General features: G+C 36.3%; 1 protein-coding gene across 7 annotated transcripts in view; it reads right to left on the bottom strand.

The window, feature by feature from the left end:
- ATP8B4 (ATPase phospholipid transporting 8B4 (putative)) overlaps window positions 1–20,049 on the bottom strand; it is a 264,094-nt gene that overhangs the window by 75,866 nt on the left and 168,179 nt on the right. For all 7 annotated transcript variants that reach the window (XM_045449777.1, XM_045449779.1, XM_045449780.1 and 4 more), the window contains exons 12-15: window positions 18,177–18,373; window positions 11,924–12,132; window positions 8,167–8,210; window positions 2,363–2,528 (exon numbers count right to left, since the gene is read on the bottom strand). In XM_045449777.1, coding sequence (XP_045305733.1) covers window positions 2,363–2,528; window positions 8,167–8,210; window positions 11,924–12,132; window positions 18,177–18,373 — 616 coding nt within the window. The remainder of the gene's footprint in view (window positions 1–2,362; window positions 2,529–8,166; window positions 8,211–11,923; window positions 12,133–18,176; window positions 18,374–20,049) is intronic.

The raw sequence follows: 20,049 nt of genomic DNA, 5'->3' as shown, positions 1-20,049 counted from the left end.
TACATCTTCCTCTCTTTACTTCAAAATACCTTTATATGGCAGGATGTTAGCCAATATCCACAAGAATGGGTAAAATTTAAGAAAGACCACACTAAATGTTGGTTCGAATGTAAAGGTACTACAGCTCTCATACACTGATGGTGGGAATGTAAAATAATGCAACCATTTGAAGAAAAATGTTTGGGCAGTTCTTATAAAGTTAAACATATACTTATACTATGATCTGGCAATTTTCATACCTAAGTGTTTACCAAATACAAATTAAATGTTTTTTTTTAAGACATAAAAATGTTTATGGCAGCTTTATTCATAATAGCCCAAAGCTGGAAACAACCCAAATGTCCATGAACAGAGGACTAGAAAAGAAAATTATGGTACACTCACATAATGTAATATTACTCAGCAATAAAAGAATGAACTATTGGGGCGCTTGGATGGCTTAGTCAGTTAAGTGTCTGACTTCAACTGAGGTCATGATCTCACAGTGTGTGAGTCTGAGCCCCACAACAGACTCTGCTGTCAGCAAGGAACCTGCTTTGGATCCTTTGTCTCCCTCTCTCTGTACCTCCCCCACTCCCACACTCACTCTCTCTGTCTCTCTGTCTCTCTCTCAAAAATAAATAAATAAACTTAAAAAAAAAAAGAATGAACTATTTACTGATACATCAACATGGATGAATAACAAAATCATTACATGGCATGAAAGAAGTCAGACACAAAAGAATACAAATTGTATGATTCCATTTTTATGAAGTACAAAAACAGGCAAAATTCATCTTTGATAATAGGAATCACAGCAGTGGTTGGCTGAGCAAGGGGGTTGGGAATATGGACTGGAAAGGGATATGAGTAATCTTTCTAGAGTAATAGAAAATATTTTTACCCTGTTGGGGTGATATGAGTAATCTCTCTAGAGTGGTAGAAAAGATTTATACCCTGTTGGGGGTAGAGGTTACATGGGTACATATAATTGTCAAAACTCATCAGACAAAACACTTAAGATCCGTGTGTTTTACTGCATTTAATTATATCACCTTGTGAAAAAAAATGTAAATCATACTAGAAAAGAAGAATGAATACTATTAGTAAACTAGAAATTTGAGGAATGTCTGCAAGATAAAAAGTAGATTTGATCAATGAAGAAGAGAAAAATGCAGCACAAAGCATTTGCAAAAGGAAATGAATACAGAATAAGAGAAATCCCCAAAAGAGTTTCCAAAGTCAGAGTTAACAAATGAAAAGAGAAGTGCTCTTAGGGGCATCATTAGTAAAGTTAGTTGAGGAAGTGTACTCAGCACTCCAGCCCATTGAGCTCCTCCATCTCCCAGCTTACTGTGAACAGGCTTCAGTGACCATTGCCTCCAGAATAAAACCTTCCCATGTTACGCTACACAAAGTGCATAATCCGTTTCTGGAAACCTCAAAGATTTGAGTTCTGCAACTGGAGACCAAAACTAAGAAGAGCCCGAATCACTCCAGAAGTCCACAAGGATAAGAGAAAGAAAATGAAAGAAAAGAACCCGGATGAGTGATGTTTTCTTCCAGGCCAGACCTTAAGTACAACTCTCTCTCAAGTGAGCATATTAGCAGATTCCTAGCACTAGATCTGAAAAAGTAAGACAGCTAACCCCAGATGCCATATAAATTCCTGGAAGGAGGAAGTCCACACCCAGAAGGCCAGCCATACATTCTACGTCTTCCACACGGTATTGGGAGACTGGCCACAGTAATCAGAACCTACATTCACCAACAGGCAACCAAAAGTTATCAAATGTTTGAGAACATTAAAGGTAGACACAGAATTCAAAAAACAACATTCTATAATATGAAACCTCATAAAGGAAACAAAAGAAAATTTCAAATCAAGAATAATTAAGATCCTTAAAGAGATCTAAGAAAGTATGTAACATTAAAATAAAAGCAGATTGCTATTAAAATAGTCCAGGACATGAAATAAACTCAAAGGCAAAGGTAAAATAAACGTACTTAAAGGCACCGTGATATCCTCAGATAAAAATGTAATTAATTACTGCCTTCAGAATTATAAAGATCAGTTTAAGTCATAAATGTAACAATATGAATCCTCACAGCAATTAAAACTGGGGGAATGGGTTAGCCCAGCATACCAAGGACGCAACTAAGGCTTGAACGTAATCCCAACAAAGAAAACAAAAATAAAGAATAGAGAGAGAAAACATGTATACACACATATATATGACATACATATATACAGTCGACAGTCTTTATATATTTCACTTTTAAACTGAAATTACTTGGGTGGTAATTTTTACTCAATCACTGGCAGCAGAAAGAAATCAAACTTGTAAACAAGGTTCACCACTGAAACACACTTTGTACTTACCTGCACTATTTTCCTCCGACATGACGGTGTGGCAAAGAGCAAGTACCCTAAGAAATTCATACACTTTGGAATCCCCCAGTTTAATGGATTCCATCAGACGGTGGTCAGAGAACTGACATGTTCTATCTGCTTGGGGATTGACTGCGAAATCCACAGGTTCATTTTTCTGTAGAAGAACAATAGAAAAAAAAACTATATACCTCTTTTCAATAATAAGCTTTTAAAATTCAAAAACGCTTCCTCTATATATTTTTAGTGCTTGTATGATTTTTCAGCCTCAAACATCTGGCACTACAATGGCTTTCTGTTTCCTCATTACTGTTAAATATTATCTTCTCATTTCAGAGCCAAGCACCAAAGCAGTAAACCTTCCAAAAGGATAAGGAAAAAATATCCAATGGGTGTACAGATCCTCAAAATACTTATTGCAATTCCAAAATACAAAGAAGCCCTGAAAATGCTGTTTTTTCAAAACCTACTCAGTGGCAAAACCTGACCTGACTTGAACTCATTTTGGCAGCAAAATCTAACCTAGAAAGGTATGTGTCTAATTATAGACTTTTTTAGTCCACTTAGTATGAATTAATATTTTCCAACACAAAAATATTAATGTATTTCATTACAGAGTGCTTTCTGAGACCCCTCTGGAAGTACTTGCATAATATAATGATAGGATTAAAACTGGGATCTTGAAGAGATATTTGCACTCCCATGTTCACTGCAGCATTATTTACCATAGCCAAGAGGTAGAAACAACATAAACATCCATCAAAAAATGAATGAGGGGCGCCTGGGTGGCGCAGTCGGTTAAGCGTCCGACTTCAGCCAGGTCACGATCTCACGGTCCGTGAGTTCGAGCCCCGCGTCAGGCTCTGGGCTGATGGCTCAGAGCCTGGAGCCTGTTTCCGATTCTGTGTCTCCCTCTCTCTCTGCCCCTCCCCCGTTCATGCTCTGTCTCTCTCTGTCCCAAAAATAAATAAACGTTGAAAAAAAAAAAAATGAATGAATAAATAATATGTGGTATACACATACAATGGATTATCATCCAGCCATGATCCTGTCTTTATGCACAACATGAGTGAACCTTGAAGGCACAACGTGAAGTGAAATAGGTCAGTCACAGAAGGACAATTCCTGCATGATTCCGCTCATATGAGGTATCAAAATAGTAAAACCCACAGAAACAGAAAGTAGAATGGCTGTTTCCAGGAGCTGAAGGTATGTGGAAATGGGAAATTGCTGTTGAATGAGTACAGGTTTCAGTCACTCAAGATGAAAAAGTTCTAGAGATCTCCCTTGCAACATCATGAGTATTGTTAATCACAGTTTAGTATACACTTAAAAGTATGTTGAGTAAAAAAAGAAAAACATGATAAAAGAAATAGGGTACAACAAAACAGTGGACGATGATTCAATGGTAACTAATATCCCTGTTAATTCACTGACTTCCGGAAAACACACAATGTACTTCTAAAAGTTTATTACTCGGGGCGCCTGGGTGGCGCAGTCGGTTAAGCATCCGACTTCAGCCAGGTCACGATCTCGCGGTCCGTGAGTTCGAGCCCCGCATCACGCTCTGGGCTGATGGCTCAGAGCCTGGAGCCTGTTTCCGATTCTGTGTCTCCCTCTCTCTCTGCCCCTCCCCCGTTCATGCTCTGTCTCTCTGTCCCAAAAAATAAATAAACGTTGAAAAAAAAAAAAATAAAAATAAAAAAATAAATAAATAAAAGTTTATTACTCAAGACACTAGTCCTGTGATAATGTTTTTGCTAAAAATAGTTGATGGGGAAATACTTTTAATATATCCTTTTCTTAGAGACTATAGAATGTTTTATATTACACCCAAGTATATGTATACCAAGTCCTGCATACAGGACACTCAGTTGTGTTTATCCCAGAATCATAGACTTACTTAATCACAGATTGTTTTGTTCATGTGATAAATTTTAAGAACTGCATTAGTGGAAAAAATTATCAACTCACTGGTAAGGAGTAAAATACACACTGACCTTAGACTTCCCTGAAACTCCCAGGGAAGAAACTGTGACTCAAAGAAATTAGAGTCAATCAAGCTGTCATTCAAGTATAAAATTGGCACACATATTTGTTATGAACCCTTCTTGAAACTAAAGGATGAACCTCATCCCAGTAAGAGATAACTGGAAAAAATCATTAGTAAAGGCCTAGTTAGGGGTGAGTGCCTAATCCCTTTAAGGGACTAAATAAAGAAGAAATAGAGAGATTAAGATGCTAAAACAAAATGTTTATATTGTGTACCTTGACTATGCAAGACAAAAAGACAGCTAAAAAATGGTAAGATTCAAATTTCCTCATTTTATTATTTGAAGGTCAGATGATATCTATCATTTAAAGATTCAAATCAACTTATAAAAATCTATATATATTTAAGATTAATAAGTTTCTATAAAAATAGTAGAAAAATACGAGGGAAAGAGGCAGAAATATAACTTCACTGTTGTTCATATTAGGAAATTAACAGACACTGCCTTAAAAAAAGTATTAAGAGTATTATGAAAAAAAAAGAGTATTATATAAACTCTTGAAGGTATGAAGTAGAAAAACAATGAAATGCTTTCCTAATGTTTCTAAACATTAAAAGAAATGCACACATACAGAATAAAGAATCCATATAAAGAGTTATTAAACACAAGGTATATTATTGTTAGACACAAAGTACAGAACCTAAAATGTTATAACTAAGACAGTATATAGCCCAATGTAGATGGGCCAAACTCCATTATTAAAAGATTGGAGTGCAAAACAAACTCCAATCCTATGCTGTACACAAGAGACACATATAAAGTTATTCAGAAACACAGAAAATAAAAGGTGGGAAAATGCAAATGAAAACAAACCAGGAGTCAAGACATTAATATCAAATAAGGTTGAATTCAGGCCAAGAAGAATTAAATGAGTCAAAGAAAAGCAGTTTTGATGTTAAGTTGTGTAATTCATAAAAAAAATAAATAAATAACCAATATAAATATCAATTCACCCCCAAGTAGCATCAATACTTCTAAAGCAAAGATTTCAAGGGGAGCCTGGGTGGCTAAGTCAGTTAGGTGTTCGACTTGGGCTCAGGTCATGATCTCACAGTTTGTGGGTTCGAGCCCCGCATCAGGCTCTGTGCTGACAGCTCAGAGCCTGGAGCCTACTTCGGATTATCTGTCTCCCTCTCTCTCTGCCCCTCCCCTGGCTCACGCTTTGTCTCTAAAAAATAAAATAAACATTAAAAAAGAAAAGAAAAGATTTCAAGCTATGTAAGAGCTATATATAGAAAGAGATTTTCAAAATATCTAATTAACCTCTTTCATGCTAACAGATAAAAGATAAATAATGTAACAAGAGTTAAATAATGTAATTTACAAGGTAGAACTGAATGACACATAGGTAAGTTTATATACCTTGAAAGCAGAATATACATATGCTTTCCTTTTAAGAAGCCTGGAACATTGACAATTTACTTTATTGAGCCACAAAGACAACCCCAATAAATTCCAAAAAGCAGAATCAATACAAATCTATTCTTTATTAAAAGTACAATGAGGTTAGGGGGAAGGCCTCTATCACTTGGGAATTTTAAAACTCTTGCTTAAAAACGTTTCAATGTGGATATTCAAATTGATAGGACAAAAATAAAAAGTTTAATAAACTACAGGCCAAATCTATGTGATAAAATTGAAGAAGTATTCAGAGAAAAATTAAGAACCATAGACATTTGTATAAAAAAAGGAAAAAATAAGCTAAGCATCCAAGTATGAAGTTGGAAAAAGAACAAAAGAAACTTTAAGAATGAAGAAAGGTGGTATTAATAAAGATAAAAGCAGAGCTTACTGATTAAAACACAGGAAAATATATACAAATAATAAATAAAACCAAAGGCTATACTTTTGGGTGGGGGGGGGAGGGAGAAGGGGCAACTTTCCAATGTAATCAAGATAGGAAAGGAAAAAGACAATCAAAAATAAAAGATGATTTTTTTAAAATAGCCACAGAGAGGGGCATCTGGGTGACTCAGTCGATTAAGTGTCTGACTACAGTTCAGGTCATGATCTCACAGCTCATGGATTGGAGCCCCAGGACAAGCTCTGTGCTGAGAGCTCAGAGCCTGGAGCCTACTTCAGATTCTACGTCTCCCTCTCTCTCTCCCTGCCCCTCCCTGCTCACACTCTATCTCTCTCACTCTCAAAAATAAATAAACATTAAAGAAATTAAAAAATAAAAGAAAATAGCCACAAAGAAAAAATTAAAAGGATCCTAAGAGACTCCTTGCTCATCTGTAAGACACAGATCATTTTTATGTTATATAAACTGTCCCACAGAATAAAAAACTAAGGAAAAATTTTTAAAAATTATTCTTTTTCTAAAGTAAATTTAACATTGATAGCAACTCAAACATTACGTCCCCAAAACCTTGAGGACTGATGTGTCTTACAAATCCAAGGCATGTACCTAAATAAAGCATTAGCAAACAGAATCTAGAAGCACACTGAAAAAAACAATTTAACATGACAAGTGACATTTATTTACAAAAACCAGGGATGGATGATAATCCAGTAGAAAAATGGGTAAGGGGTGCCTGGTAGCTCAGTTGGTTAAGCATTTGACTTCAACTCAGGTCATGATCTCAGGGTTCGATCCTGAGATCTCAGGGTTCGAGCCCCCAGTCAGACTCTGTGCTGATAGCTCAGAGCCTGGAACGTGCTTCAAATTCTGTACCTCCCCCCACCCTACCCACCCCCCGCCTCTCTCTCTGCCCCCACCTCAAAATTAAATAAACATTAAAAAATTAAAAAGAAAGAAAGAAAGCATCTGCCTTTGGCTCAGGTCATGATCTCACACAGTTCATGGGTTCGAGCCCTGCATCAGGCTGTATGCTGACAGCTCTGAGCTTGAAGCCTGCTTTGGATTTTGTGTTTCCCTCTCTCTGCCCCTCCCCTGCTTGTGCTCTCTCTCTCTGAAAAATAAGCATTTAAAAAAAAAGAAAAATGGGTAAAAATTAAATACAGTAAACTATTAAAAATATAAAAAAGATATCCAACCTCACTCATAAGAGAAATTAAAGCTAGAATCATATTGATATATCATTTTACATGTCTTGCAAACATCAAAAAATGACAAAACACTGTATTGGTAAGGGTGGGGGAGAGCACTCTTGTACATTGCTTGTAGCAGGATAAACTGGTAAAAAATTTTAAAGAAGACAATGGCAATATTTATCAATTATGAATGGACATACTTTGGATTTAACAATTCCATTTCTAGAAATGTAACTTGTTAGCATACAATCCATGCAAAGTAACATAAGCACACACTGTTATTTCTGTTGCAATTTTTTTACTAGCAGAATATTGGAAATATCCTGAATTTCCATTGGTGTCTCCTTACCATGAGACATGGAACAATATAACAGAATACTATTTAGCCATTGGAAAAAATAAGACAGTACTTTTTTTTCCCCCACTGATCTAGTAAGATCTCAAATACACTGCTGAGAAAGAAAATTAAGAATGGTACAGATAGTAAGCTACAACCTATGTAAAAAATAGAGAAAATACTTCCTCATATATACATAAATATCTCTAACAATCAAAAAACAGAGAACTCTGTGGTTGAGGTACCTCAATAGAAGGAATTCTAAACCATATGAAGCTATTTTTTTTAGTGTTATGTATTAAATATATCAACTTGTCATAGTGAAAATCAGTCCTCCAGGGACTCATGTTTTTAAAAAAAGTATCTACAATTTGAAATTAAAAGAATGAAATTTATCACCTCCACACCTTAGTCATGTCTGTCTTCTGACCCATGTCATCATCAGCTTCACCTGCCAAAAAAAAAACCTTGAGAATTAAAAATAAATGAAATAGAAACTAGATTTACACATTGGTTTTAAAAAATACACTTATTTATTAAAGCACCATTACCAGATGGCATTATGAGCTCAAACGTAGACTTTTTAGGAATTTTTTCAAACTGTAATCCTAGACATGGTGATTAACCCAGAGAAATACTCATATTTGCCCAAGATAGAACTAAAATAGAGTATGCATTAAAAACAAAATATGAAGCTCATAAATCATATTCTTCTGTATTTTTATCCTTCTGTTGCTACATTTTATCTCTGATGTTTGCAAGAGGCAAATTTTTGTTTTCTACTTCATCCTCACTATTGGGGAATCCAAAATGATATCCTAGACAGACCAATTCTCATCAACGCTTGAGCTTAGTGAGTACATCTTTGTCTGTCTTGGTTTGGGCCAGATACATTTGTGTAATATCAAGGTCAAATTGGCATGTAAGAGTTAAACAATGTCAATGCCTTCTGCAGTAAAACATAGCCACCTATGTACCAAATATTGAAAAAATAACTTTTTAGTATAAAGCCAATATATGCCTATTATAGATATATTGGAAAAACTCAAGATGTTTATAGTAGGAAATAAAAATCACTAATAGTTCTATCCCATAAAGATAATCAGTATTTATAGAACTTTTTTCATGTTGATTATGTGTGTGTGTATACATATATTTCTCAGATTGTTGAAAAATATCTTGTTCCTGCTGTTTTTAACCCAAGTGTCAGAATTTCTCTGGTCATTAAAAGTTCTTTGTGAACCTAATTTTGAATGGTTGTATACTAGCTACGGAGTATAATTTACTTTAGCTTTCCCCTATGTGGAAGCTTTTAAGATTTTTCTAATTTCTGCTTGGCATTTGAAGATGTAATGGTATTTGCCAAGACTGTATTTCTTGTAATGATAACAAGAGTTCCTTGCATCAATCCTTCGCCAGGCATTTGTATCATCACAAACTTGCACCATTTATTGGTGAAGGAACTGAAGAACAGAAATCCACCTGACATTACTAAACTGGGGTGAAAAAGTCACTATAGTGTGATTTTGAACCCAAGTCTCTCTCTTTTCACTACACAATGCTATGAACAAAAAAAGCCCTTGATGAACTGTTATTTGCTGTTTATCTGGAGCACAGTGTCTAAATTCAGACCATGTTGTGACTGCTGTGTGGGCGGAGCCCCTGAGCTAGTGAATGAACCTCACCAAGCTCCTGGAATTTAAATCTCAAATGCACTGTGGTTATGTTCCAGTCAGTATACCATAGGCAGTAACTCATAAAAGATAAAGACAAAACAAAGCTGGGCCTTTGTGTAAAATTGTCCTCCAAAAGGAAGCATGCTTATAAAGATGGTAATGGAAGTGAAGAAAAGTTAAAGAAATTGAAGAAAATAAAAGTTCTGAGCTAGAAAATAGAAGATTTAGATAAACCTGAATGGAATACCAAGTTTTCCCAAGGCCTGGATCTAGAATATAAATAACACAAGCTCATAGGAAACAAGAGGACATGATTCTTAAACATTTTGTGAGTGCTTTAGTAAGAATATATCTTAGTGGCATCATAAATGCATTATAAATGATAATGGGATATAAATTAAGGGTCTAAAGGGGTTAGTTAATATTTCGGTTACTTTCCTGCATTTTATAAGGGAAACTACAAGCTATCATGGGATTTGTAAATTTCAAGACTTGCAAGATCTTGGGATATATATACTTTGTGAAAATCAAGGGCCTTCCCTAAAAATAACCCTGAGGCAATATTTGTATCTATACAAATAAATCTTGGTCCACATATCTGATTTTCTTAGGATCATTTCCTGGAAGTGATATTATCATTATTATGTTATTATCAATATATACCATACCAAAAGAATCCCAAACGTCCTCCAAATTAAAAATATCTCCAATACTCTAAAATTTTCCCATTTAAACTACTCTTTGGGTTAAGTCATTATTCTTAGAAAGCCTCTGAAAATAATGTCAAAAGAAAATTTTTAGGGAAAGTTTCTATTTTACTTATCATTTAAAAAAAATTTTTTAGGGGCGCCTGGGTGGCGCAGTCGGTTAAGCGTCCGACTTCAGCCAGGTCACGATCTCGCGGTCCGGGAGTTCGAGCCCCGCGTCAGGCTCTGGGCTGATGGCTCAGAGCCTGGAGCCTGTTTCCGATTCTGTGTCTCCCTCTCTCTCTGCCCCTCCCCCGTTCATGCTCTGTCTCTCTCTGTCCCAAAAATAAATAAACGTTGAAAAAAAAAAAATTAAAAAAAAAAAAAAATTTTTAACGTTTATTTATTTTTGAGAGAGAGACAGAGACAGAGCATGAAGAGGAGAGGGAGACACAGAATCCGAAGCAGGCTCCAGGCTCTGAGCTGTCAGCACAGAGCCTGACGTGGGGTTTGAATTCACAAACTGAGAGATCATGACCTGAGCCAAAGTAGGTCACTTAACTGACTGAGCCACCTGGGCGCCCCTACTTACCATTTATTATAACAGTGATATGAGAAATGTATAATGTAACTGAGGGCTTATGGAAGTCCAGGTTGAAAATCATCTGGTTCTCTCTCAGAAAAGGGGGAGGTGGAGCAGAGGAGAGGGGATTAGAGGGGTAGGGGTAGCAAAGGGAGGTCAATAGGTAGGACAGCATAAAAATCAACTTCTTGTATTTCTTAATTTTGTTCAAGTTCAAATCTTACTTTAAAGTGTTTGGCAATGTGTGAAGTTGCTCATCAGGAGATAAAGGGAAGTTTTCCCTCTCTTTCTTGGATTTTTCTTCTTGAGATTTCTGGACTGAAAAACTGGACACTCAGAGTCCAGTGAAATGAGATTAGGAATCCAGAGGCACCCAACAAAAGGCTTCTGCTGCACCTCATGCTTTCAGCAGAGGAAACTGTCTGCTAACTGGCTCAAATCACATACAAATAGAATGCCTGAAAATCCTGGTACAGAGCAGGTATCCTGACAGATGTATACAAAATAGGAACTGGATGTTGATGAAATAGTTTATCTGCCCACTCAAAAGTAGCCCTGTGCAGTGTGAATTCTTAGGAATGAATTTTAAGTTCTCCCAAACACAGGCCCTAACATCAATTCCAGAGCTGTGAGGAAGCAAATATGAAATACTCCTTTTACAGAGATAAATCAAGTTACCGAGAACTTGCCCTCTCGGGGATATTGGCCTATTAAGCAGCACAAAGCACAATCACACAGTGGGAGCACAAAAAGGAACCTCAGACGGTATCACATCTAACCCCCATCTATACCCAAGAAAGGTAACAAATCCAAAGTTTCATCTAAATTATTCAACATTCATTGAACAAATATTTAGTGACTGTTTATTATATGCCAAGCACTATGTTAGATGCTGGTGGTGCCCATATTAATGATAAAGTCAGCGATAAATGGTTTGGTTTTTAAAATAGGGCTGCTTATGTTTTTAAGGGAAATTAAAAAAAATTATGTTTTAAGGGGTGCCTGGGTGGATCAGTTGGTTAAGCATCTATCAGCTCATGTCATGATCTCACAGTTTGTGAGTTCAAGCCCTGCGCTGGGCTCTCTGCTGTCAGCACACAGCCCACTTCAGATCCTCTGTCTCCCTCTCTCTCTGCCTCTCCCCTGCTCTCTCTCTCTCAAAAATAAGTAAACATTAAAAAAAAAAAACAATATCAGTACGAAGAACTGCTTCCCTTACCATAGATTTTCCCATTAATAGAACATTTTTTAAAAGTCATGATGTTTTCAGTGAGGGTGCCTGTTTTGTCAGAGAAAATGTATTCAATCTGGCCCAGTTCCTCATTGAGAGTGGTCGTCCGAGCTTCAGCAGGTGTTGCTTTTTCAGGGTAATACATCTTCCGATCCCAGTTTATAAAATAACTGTGTCCCAGACGAATGACTTCCATACTTTCATCCATTAAAATGGGGAAAAAAGAAAAAGAAAGAAAAGCTCCATCAGTTTCAGAACATGCAAAATGTTGCCAAAGTAAGAAGTCTGTCAAGGAGCACCTGGGTGGCTCAGTCAGTTAAGCTGCTGACTCTGGATTTCGGCTCAGGTCCTGATTTCACAGCTCAGGGTTGAAGCCTCGCATGTGGCTATACACTGACAGCACAGAGCCTGCATGGGATTCTCTCTCTCCCTCTCTCTCTGCCCCTCCCCAGCTCACTCTCTCTGGCTCTCTCTCAAATTAAGTAAACAAACTTAAAAATTTTGAAAAATAAAAAAATAAGTCTGTCAAAGTCTTCAGAATTAAGAAAAAAAATGTGGATGCTCTGTCTCCAGGTCCTAGTGACCTTCAGAAGAATCTCAGCAGAGTCTGTTCATAAAATTTCCTAAGTCATTTTCTTGCAGCACCACGAAAATATAGACTTTGCATAAAGTCTTGGGGAATATTCCATGGTTCACCATTTATATTAAACAGGCCTAGTGGAGATTTCTTGTATAGCCTGTTAAGTTAGCATTTCTTTTATATCTTCGTACAAACTATTATTAAAGATGTTTGTCCAGCCATCTGGGTGGCTCAGTTGGTTAAGCATCTGACTTCGGCTCAGGTCATGATCTCACGGTTCATGGGTTTGGGCCCCACATCGGGCTCTGTACTGACAGCTCAGAGCCTGGAGCCTGCTTCAGATTCTGTGTCTCCCTCGTTCTCTGCTCCTCCCCCACTCATTCCCTTCCTCTTTTTCTTCCTCTCTCTCTCTCTCAAAAATAAACATTAAAAAAATTTTTTAAAAGATATTTGTCAGATATCTGATCTAAAGAAATGTATTGTTGAGGACTTTCTAATATATCGTTTGATGTGGCTTCAATTTGCTAAAAAAGGTGGCAGTATCTCTGTAAAGCACTAAGCAAACCATAATAGATACTGAGTAAATCTCAATATTATCATTGTTATTATATTAGTTTGCCTATTTACCAGGAAAAGAGCATTGTCTCATGATCTAGCGGCAATTTATGACTTTCCAACTCTACAAATGTTATTTCTATAGCCAAAGGTATGTCTTTTAAAATCTCTGTCATATGTAAGGTTAAATCAATTTCCAAAAAGGTTAGCAATGTAAGTTTCTACAATAAGATTACTGAAAATTAGCATTTACTATGCATGACATATATACATGATACAAATGTTACCAACTTATCATTTGTATTTTGTTTCCACTATTTTTGACACAAAGAAGTTGTCTTTTTAACTCATCAAATTTATCAGTTCAGTTTCTGTTTTGGGAGTTTTGTTGGATATGTTCTCCCTATGCCAAGATTATATATACAGACATCTATATTTTTCTAGTAGTTCTTTGCCGAATTTTCCACATCTAATTCTTTATCACAATTGGAATTTTTATAAAGATGATGTACATATGATGTGCTAATTTCAATTTTTACAAACATAAAGCTTTTTTATCACCATTTATTAAAAAAAACAAGTCCTTTTCCCTTATTGCATTAGGATGCTTCCAATGTGCTTCCATGTCACATATAAATTATTTTTCTCACTAGAATCTACTTTAGGGATTTCAATTTTATTCCTTAATATGTCACTTAATACATCTCTTATTTTCATAATTACAGCTTTATAAACATTGGCGATACCTGAGAGGGTGTAAGAGAATACTTCTCTTTTCAAAAAGTTCTTGGCTGGAACCACTCATTTATTCTTGCTGATATGTTCAACACATTTTAGCATCCACACCCCCACCTTCTCATAAAACTTCTTTAAGATTTGTATTAAGTCTATGTTAAACTTTTAATTACTTGGAAATAACTCATTGTAATATACAAGCGCAACTTCAAAGAGAAGGGTAAGTCTTTCCAGTAATTGAATTTTGAAAAGTACCTCTATTGATAAGGAGTTTTAGTTTTCATTTGCTTTGTCTTTCACATAGGTCCACATTACAGCTGGATAGATTTGCTACTGGACATTACATCTATCTGTTTAAATTATTGTTAGCCTAATGAAAAGGTTTTTTTTTTTAATGTTAAAAGCTTTACCTAATGTTAAAAAACTTTGCTTATGCCACAAAAATCAGACATTGAGCTGAATTATCTTACTAAGATCTTCGCAGAATTATTCTTTTGGATTTTCTAGGTTTATAATCACATTGTCTATGCTCGTCCCTTCTAATAGGGTTATTTCAGTTTCAGGTTCATGTCTTCCTTTGTTCCTTGATATTTCAGCTCCATGGCTTAGAACATTAGCAAGGACATCCAGACCAGTATCACAGAGTAATGACAATAGCAGTGACCCATGGCTTATTTCTGAACTTAATGGGAATTGAGCCTTGGTGTTCTCATCTGTCAAGTGAGAAAATTAACAGTGACTGATTACACTAACTCCTAACATTTGTCTCCTTGAAGACAAAAGATGATAGAAAAATCCTTTCTAGGCATTAAATTCTATGCTTCTAACATTTCCCTCTCTGAAAGTGGTATGGTGTTAGTTCATTTCCTAACTATTTAAATGGCAACACTTTTTTTCACTTAAACTAAAAATTACTCTATGATTCTGTAGAACCATACAAAAGAAAAATAAATAAGGCATTTTCTGTATTCGTTTATGTAACTTACTGTTATAGCTGACCCATACATATCCACCACCGCACACACATACTTCCCTGTAAATTCTCTGCTAGCTTTTCTACTTTACCTTTGTTTTCTTTATTCCATTCACTCAAAAAGCATTAGCACTTAGAGTGGACCAGGAACAGTGCTTTATCTGTCATAAGCAGATGAATGAATGAATCCTGATCTTCTATTCCCTAATTTCACTAGTAAGGGCATTAAGACCTAGAAGTCAAGTGACTAACCCAAGGTCACACAAATAACTAACCACAGAGCCAAGACTAGACTTCAGACATTGGTAAAGCCAATGTAGACCTGACTCTAAAAATGGCATTATGCAAGTAACTGTACAAACAATTTGAAGCTTTGATCTTTCTAAAAGTAAGATAGCTTCCTGAAAATTCAAAGCAATATGAATGAAACAACATGTGATCCTTCTGTATTATAATACAAACCAATGGAAGTATTGTAAATTAATTTGAATTCTTGGATCTTAAAATAGTCTGTAGAGAGGAAGGGTGTCTTTTTTGTTTGGGAAAGAGGATTCAGGACAGTCATAGTGGAACATTCAGCTCTTTGTCTTATAATAGCAGAAAAAAGGAGACAAATGTTCAGAATTAGCATAATCAAGCGCTTAGTGTTTTCTGCCTGAATGCTCAAAGAGCAGGGCTTAAGATTCCACCCATTCTGTGGCAAAACAGGCAACATAGAAATGAATTCCTACTGCTTTGGGAATAACTTCCAAAATTTAATTCCTTGGGAGTATGTGGCTGCATTTCTTAGGATGATGTATTTAAAAAACTGTAGCTGGGTATGTTTTAACACTACAGATAAACAAACTGACAGCACAGAAATAGCCTACCAACATCAACATCCTTTGCTCACGTGGAATTGTTAACCGATCAAAGTAAATTCAGCACTTTCATCCTCAAGTGACCTATGGCACTAATTTATTCTTCATATCCATTCAAAAGCCTAAGGAAAGCTTTTATAGAAGGCCTTCTCTCCAAACAGAAATATGCTGTTTTTGTAGATCTCAGTCTTTAGGATTGAGCATCCTGACATTCTTTCGAATGCTTTCTCCCTCCACATTGAGATCAGAATCACTGCTCTTGTATGATGAGAGGCAAGCTCACATTTACCTTCACAATTATTATGCCTTACCAACAGGTACAGAACTCTAGGCTCTTTTTACTTTCTCTTGGGGTCTTTGCTGAGTAATAAACCAGACACAGCTTAGGGAGAGAAGAAAACCAGTGTACCAAGTGTCACAAGACTTGGGTTTGGATCTTGGTTCTGTCCTTAACCAGCCCCATGATCCCAAGCAAATCATCTCATTTATGAAAGAAGTTGGGCAATAACTACTTCATAAGGTTGTTGGGAGACATAAATAAAATAAAGTATATGGAGACACTTTACATAAAATACAAAATGTTATCTAGGATAAGGCAGTATTATTTGGAGCAGAAAGGAAGTAAGAAACCAATTATTTTAGTCCCGCCATTTTCCTGAGCAGTTCATTGGCAAACTAAGGCACAGAGAAGCCAAGAGCTTTCTTCAAGGTCACACATGCCAAGACGATAACCTGGGTTTGGACTATTCCAACTGGGTTTCCTTTCCACCACTGCAGGGGACACATTAGAAAGAAAAAGCAACGCTAACCTGGGAATTTAGCCTTGACCTCTAAAACACCAATATTTCAAATTATTAAATGAAAAATGCCAACACACTTCAAAGAAAGAGCATACACAGAATATACTTCCTTCATGAGGACATATGAAACTGCACATGTGCAGATGGTAAGCCACTATGAGCATTTATTGTTCATTTAGGACATAAAAGGAAAGCTATAAAAGCTGACCATAGCTCTTCTGGCAAAAAGCAGGATTTACTACAGACTTTATAATTGGATACAAGCATAAGAGGTCCTCAGAATCAAAGATGAGCCAGTAGGATACAGTTTAAATAGAGCCTGCTCTGACCACAGCTCCAGAAGGCCCAGAGCAATTTGTGGTGTTGTGGCCACATGCCACTACTTCAAGTCAATTTCCCACAAGTTGACATTTCAGTTTCCTGACTGCTATCCAAAACAAGGGTGGATTTTGTGCATTGAACTTCCCTTGCTTCATCATAGTTAGGATTTTGGAAAGAGAGAAAAAGAAGCTTGTAAAAATTAGTGGGGATTTAGAGCTGGTAATTTCTTGTATTGTTAAAATACTGGTGATGAGGAATGTCAAACAACCAAGTCTCATCTTGGCTCCAGTGTCTTTAGGATTATCTGTCTCAGTCTTGGTAGGATTAGGATTGGGGCGCCTGGGTGGCTCAGTCAGTTAAGTGTCTAACTCTTGATTTCGGCTCAGGTCATGATCTCATGATTCTTGAGTTTGAGCCCCGCATCGGGCTCTGCACTGAAAGCACAAAGTCTGCTTGGGATTCTCTCTCTCTGCACATGCCCCTCTCTAACTCTCAAAATAAATGAATAAACATTTTTTAAAAAATCTCAGTTATACACTCTAGGGCCAACTCCTAAGCCTTATCAAATACACACACATACACACACACAAAAATGTACATATATACATACATATAGAGGTGTGTGTGTGTGTGTGTGTGTGTGTGTGTGTGTGTGTGTATGGGGAGAGAGATCATTTTAGTTCTAATTCGTGGGTCCAAATCTAGAAATGATAGATCCTGTTGCAGTGAGAGCTAGGAGTCAGACTTCTTATTTAACAATGGACAAGTACCACCCACTATATTTCAACTTCTTTATACTATAGTTACTAATAATAGGAAAAATTAACATTCATTAAGCTTTTACAATGTGTCAGACATTCTTTTAAGAGCTTTACAGTTTGTTTACTCTTTATACAATCCTATTAAGTAGAATATTGTCTTCTTTACTTTTAAAATGAGGAAACCAAGACACTGGAAGGTGAAATAACTTGCCCAAGGTTATGGAGCTAGTGAGTGGTGGAACAGAATCTGAATCCAGGTATCTGGAGCCAGACTAGTAGCAGGGAAGCATCATCTCAACAGATCTCATCAAATAGTCTTCCATTTCTTACCCAATATCAACTCAATTCTAACTGATCAGGTTGCATGAGATTATATTGTAGTCCATTTATTCCAAAGAAAAACATTCCTAAGAAACCAGATCAAATCAAGAAGAAAATGAAATGCATTTATAATTTGAAAATACAAAAGTGAAGCAGATTAAACAGCTTAGTTGCCTCATTTGTAACAGCTGTAGCAGATCATAAGCAGTTAGAGCAAGACATCTACCTCACTGTGGTAATTTTAAAACAAACAAAAATGATTAGGCACAACATGATGATGCAGAACAAAGTCTTTTGACAAAGTGGCTTTTCTAAAGTATAAACTCTCGTCTTACCTCACATATAATGAAATGGGCACAACTGTATTGAGAATAATAATATATGACCAGAATGTTAAGAATCCCGAGAACACAGAGTTCTTCTCTCCTTCATTCCAAAAGAGGAAAGTTCTGAATTGGTCCCCAACTTGATTCTCCCAGATTGAATTTCCAATTGCGAGAATAACTCCCATGCATACCAGAAACCCAAAAATCTGAAATGAGAATGGAAGTCTGGTTAAGGTTAATTTGAACACAAAACTAGTCACATCAACACAATCCAGTTACACTCCTAACTCCAAGAAATTGTCATTTGAAAAGCAGGTCATGCGAAGCTCTTTATACTTATCAATAATCGTACAAGTTTAATATTTTTATGTTTTACTTGACTAAATATTTTACATGCATTTTCTCACTTAATTCTTCCAGTGATTTTCTGAGATAGGGACAATCTTTAGTCACACTTTGCTGGTCAAAACCAGAACAAAGTAAAACAGAAGCACTGAAAGATTATATAACTTGTCCATGGTCAAAAGCCAGTAACTTCACAACCTTGATTTGTGACAAGGGCATATATTTAGATGGCTTAGGAAGGCAGTATGTCCTGATTTGCCCTGGTCAGCCCCAGTTTGTATCTGTTATCCAGGCAGAATATTAATTGCGTTCCCTCCTTTCACTTGCAAAAGTGTCCTGTTTGAATGATAAGTTATACAGTCGCCTAAGGCATAAAAGCAAAAGGAAGAAAACGTCAGTGCTAAAGAACAACCTGAAGCCAGTCAACTCTCTTGGCTACAGATCTAGCTGCACAATCCTTACTTAAGGCTAACAAGGAAAAGAAAGATTAATTAAAATACTGCATGCCATATATGTTTTCCTTTGGAGATTAAAAAAAAAAGTGAGAATCAACCTGAAAACTGTTAAACTCTTACATTGTGATTAGTATCAGTATTAGGTAGAGCAGACATTTTGGAGGTATAGCAACTTTCAGAAAGAGAGCAAGGTCAGTTCCTTATGAGCCCAAATGCCAGCCTTGGAAAGGAAAGACACCAAATCAATGAATAAATGAATACGTAAGATCTGAGCTGAATATGGGGCTTTGAGAACTTTGCTCTACCAAGTTCATTCGGTGTTAGGAGCAGAGATCAGCCACTGATGGGAGGGGAGTGTGAAGCTAGGGAACAGGAATGTATTTAACCTGCTATTTCCTTCTTCCTCTAAAAAAGGAATATTCAGGCATTCTAGGACTGCTTTCTTCTTTATTCATGAACAAGATAGACATATAAGACATTTATGTAGAAAGAGTATGGGGAAAACCCGATTTAAAGTGCATTAGAAAGCCATGTATTAGAGAAAAGTAGAGTTGTGAATTCCTGAAACCCTACCTGATACCTGTATCATGGTATCCTCTTTTCTTTCAATAATACTACCAATTAATTGAAGTAAATTACTTTAAGGGCATTAAAATTGGTACTATTTGGCATTAAATGCTCTTAGGATGGAATCAGCTTCTAATAATCTAATGAGGCATTCAATGTTCTAATATGAAAAGTTGGAACAGTCTCTCCTTCACAATCAGTAATTTTACTCTGTAAATACATATTTGTGTATGTGTGGTAGATACATATACAATCCCCACGCAAGCCCTAGAAGTGGGCTCAAGGCCATTTAAATAGACAATTCTAGGAGGGGGCACAAGCTAAACATGTTCCCTTGGCCCCTGAGACTCTGCCCCAAGGGGATGAGTTTAATAGGAAGAAAGCCCAAGTCTGAGGATGATACCAAAGCAAGGTCAATATTTTGTGCCCAAAAAGAATTCACTTCCTTCTTTCCTTATTCAGAGTCCCACTATCACATATCAGTTATGCAAATATTTATTGAACTCAAATTCTTT

Source organism: Leopardus geoffroyi, chromosome B3 (assembly GCF_018350155.1).
Source record: "Leopardus geoffroyi isolate Oge1 chromosome B3, O.geoffroyi_Oge1_pat1.0, whole genome shotgun sequence".
In the NCBI taxonomy this organism is placed as follows: Eukaryota; Metazoa; Chordata; class Mammalia; order Carnivora; family Felidae; genus Leopardus; species Leopardus geoffroyi.
Note: the sequence above shows the minus strand (reverse complement) of the source record. Positions and strands in the feature narration are given on the sequence as shown.